Raw genomic sequence first — 3,531 nt, forward strand, 5'->3', positions numbered from 1 at the left:
AGGCTTTCTGCCTATTTTGTTCACTTTTCTTTAACTACAGATCTGGTTTGCATGGGAGCCATTTTTTATACCGAAAGAAAATAGATTTTTACTTTGCAATACTTATATTCCTGTTGGAAATAAAACTTCAGTTTATTGCTGACTTCTTGGAGTGTGTATAGATGCATCGATTACTCACCATGATCCATCCACTGCAAAATCAGAAGAAGACACTGCCTCTTGAAGATTCTGTACTTGAGATATACTTAGAAAGTCCGACTATCATCTGTGTGTCTTTTCATGATTTCCTTTATTTCTCATAACATTTTCGCATGTCAAGCATCTTGTAGAAACTCATCAGTTATAATTTCTGTGATATATAGAATTTCTCAGAATTCGTTTAGTAGTTGAACATGATGCCTGAGGAATGAGGATATTCATTGCGTTCATTGATGTCCTACCAAATCAGAGGGATCCATGTGTCTCCACATGACCGAAAGTTTACAATCGGAGTTAGAAAATAATTTTAAATTTTAAATTTATATCTTCCCCGTCAACTTAAACTTTTGAGACAGGTAGTGATTTAATATAGTATCAAAGCAGAAGTAATTTCATTTAATCAAATATTCCATCATGTGTTAAGTCCACCTATTGAGAATGGACCTACAAAACTACTACGTTCAAACGCAAGTATTGATGATCTAATGTAAAAACTAAGATTCCAACGTAATTATGATGTTTGAATAGCATTTATTTGGTTTGGACTTGGGAGGTTGTATATTTAATCAGAAATAGACTGTTGGAAAATAATTTTTGTAAATTTTATTTTAGGATTCTTTCTGCTCCATGACCTTGGTGTATATTCCTTATTTTCTTCCAGTTGACACCATGACCTTGTCTTGTTACGTGCTAATGTAGAAATGTCTGTGAAATGTGTATCATAATAGAATCTTAGAAACCCAAGTTACTTACAAAACTTCAAAGTGTACACTATTCAAATATTAAATTTGATATCTCAGGTTTTAGCGCAAAGATCATAATGAGCTCGTTTGGATAGTGAGATAAGATGATTTTAAATTAGTTAAATAAAATATTGTTAGAATATTATTTTATAATATTATTATTATTTTGAGATTTGAAAAAGTTCAATTGTTTATTAAATTTTGTATGAGAATTTGATAAAGTTGTAATGATGAGATGAGATAGATTGAAAATGTTCTATATCCAAACGGGCCAGCTTGCACAATGATTCTTCTGAGGGAAGAATAATTGAAATCCATCTGAGGGAGAAGAAACTTAAGTCAATTTTAATCTAGTATCCAATTCTGGTATGGCTGGAGTGGGAAAGACAACACTAGCTCGCCTTGTGTCCAATGATGTTGCAGCTGAACATTTCAATCTAAAGGCTTGGGTCTGCGTTTCTGATGACTTTGATATTGCCAGAACAACAAAAGCGATTCTTGAATCGGTCACTTCCCAACCCAGTGACCTGAAGGGGTTGAACCACGTTCAGGTCAGGCTGACAAATGGAATTAGAAAGCAAAATCTTCTTGCTTGTTTTAGACGATCTTTGGAATGAGAGTTATGGCCTGTGAGAAACTCTGCAAGCTCCATTTAGGTTTTGGAGCAATGGGGAGTCGAATTATAGTGACAACACTCAATGCAAATGTTGGGAAGATGATGGGAGCAATTCACTCTTATAATCTGGAGTTCATATCAAATGATGATTGCTGAGCCATATTTGTGCAGCATTCTTTGATGGACGGAATTATTGATATTCCTGCAAACTTTAGATTAATTTGCGAGAAATTTGTGAAAAGGTGCAATGGCTTGCCTTTGGCAGCAATTGAGCTCAATGCGGACTACACACAAAGGGATCAAAACGACATTCTGCCTGTGTTAAATTTGAGCTACAGGCCACCATCTCCCTCATCATCTAAAGAGGTACTTTGCCTACTGTTCAGTCATCAGTATTCCCAAAGGATTAAGAATTTGAGAAGAATCAAGTATTCCTTTTATGGATGGCAGAGGGTTTAGACTTATCATACAGAGAGCAGCAGTAGGCGGATGGAAGATTTTGGTGGGGAGTAGTATTTTCATGATCTGCTATCAAGTTCATTTTTCCAGCAATCCAACAATGATAAATCACGATTTCTGATGCACGTCCTCATTAGTGATCTAGCTCAATGGTGGCAGATATGATGTCTTGAGAAAGGTTGAGATGATATTTGAATTCAAGGGTTTGAGGACCTTCTACCACTAATGCCACGATATCTTGGGCAGTACTGTTACTTGTCTGATGACATTCTTTCAAAACCTTCGGGTGCTTTCTTGGTGTGACTACCACATACTTGAACTACCAAGTACCCTCAAGCATTTATGATACAGATACATTGACCTTTCTCGAGTAGTCGCATGCACCTCAGATGCTTGCCTGTATCAATATGCCATCTCTACAATCTGCAAACACTGATATTAGAAGATTTTTCTTTTCTAAAGAGCTTGCCTGCAGAACTTAGGAACCTTATCTACCTGCGTCATTTGAATACTTCTGGATCAAAAGTATTGGAAGGAATGCCTTTATAAGGATAAGCAATTTGACTAGTCTCCAAACAATGAGCAATTTTGTTGTGGGGGAATGCAGTACTTTCTCTTTAAAAAGAGAGCTAGTATGAATCTACAGTGTTTGCAAGACAAGGGAGAGGAGCCTTCCTGCATGTTCGACGATATATATTGCATGATCAGGATATCAACAACATGGGTAGAACCATTCTTCTCTGGCACTTCACTTGGATATTGAATTATGTCCATCTCTCACCTTGTTGTCTTCAATCGAAGAGTTACCTGCCATGCTTACATGTACACCTCCATATTAAGGAATGCTCAGAGCTGATCTTGTGCGTATCTTCAAGTGGGAAATTGCCCAAAGAACTTCAGCACCTTCAGATTCATTCTAATGAAAAGCTGGAGTCAATAGCGGGTTGAGGAGCTACACCATAACACGTACATCTCTTGAACGCATCAAGTTTTGGAATTGCCAGAACCCGGGCCAGCACCAAGCCCAGTTACTAAAATTTTTGTTCGGGTTTATACGTATGAAAGTCCATTTGAGATTTTGAGTAAATTTTTTAAATAGACTATGGTCCTAATATTTTTAGTTTTGACAGATAACGAAGTTTTATGGACTCGCCAATTTAGTTAAACCCATTAAATATTTTTGGATATGATGGAAAAAAATTTTTATGAACCGAGAAAATTTATGAAATAAGTATTTTTTTTTTTTTTTTTAAAGATGAGTCGATGCCCAAAAGGAAGTGTCCATTTATTTATTTTTTTTTTTTTGGTTCACTACGAAACATGGGCCAAATATTACCTGAGGGCCTTTACAGGCTCACCCAACTTCACCAAATTCAAGCATTTCTTCCTTCCCAGAAGAAGGATTGCCTACCAACCTCAGAGTTCTACGCATTTACCTCCGTACGTAAGAATCTCATGTTCTTGCCTAACCGCATGCACTGTGTCTCACATCTCTTCAAGAACAAGATATAAAAT

The 3,531-nt window shown here is 36.5% G+C and overlaps 1 protein-coding gene across 1 annotated transcript; it reads left to right on the forward strand.

Moving 5' to 3' along the window:
- Window positions 1–1,309: 1,309 nt before the first annotated feature.
- Window positions 1,310–2,016, forward strand: LOC108997903 (putative disease resistance RPP13-like protein 1). Its single transcript, XM_018974290.2, has 2 exons — window positions 1,310–1,492; window positions 1,729–2,016. The coding sequence occupies exons 1-2, from the start codon at window positions 1,310–1,312 to the stop codon at window positions 2,014–2,016; spliced, it is 471 nt and encodes a 156-aa protein (XP_018829835.2).
- Window positions 2,017–3,531: the final 1,515 nt, after the last annotated feature.

The sequence above is a fragment of the Juglans regia genome, chromosome 6 (genome assembly GCF_001411555.2).
Source record: "Juglans regia cultivar Chandler chromosome 6, Walnut 2.0, whole genome shotgun sequence".
NCBI lineage: Eukaryota > Viridiplantae > Streptophyta > Magnoliopsida > Fagales > Juglandaceae > Juglans > Juglans regia.

Bases quoted from the DNA above. Each gene is read 5' to 3' on its own strand.
- LOC108997903 (XM_018974290.2), top strand. From the start codon at position 1,310: ATGGCTGGAGTGGGAAAGACAACACTAGCTCGCCTTGTGTCCAATGAT. The intron at 1,493-1,728 runs GTCAGGCTGACA...ATATTTGTGCAG, and splicing joins AGGGGTTGAACCACGTTCAG to CATTCTTTGATGGACGGAAT.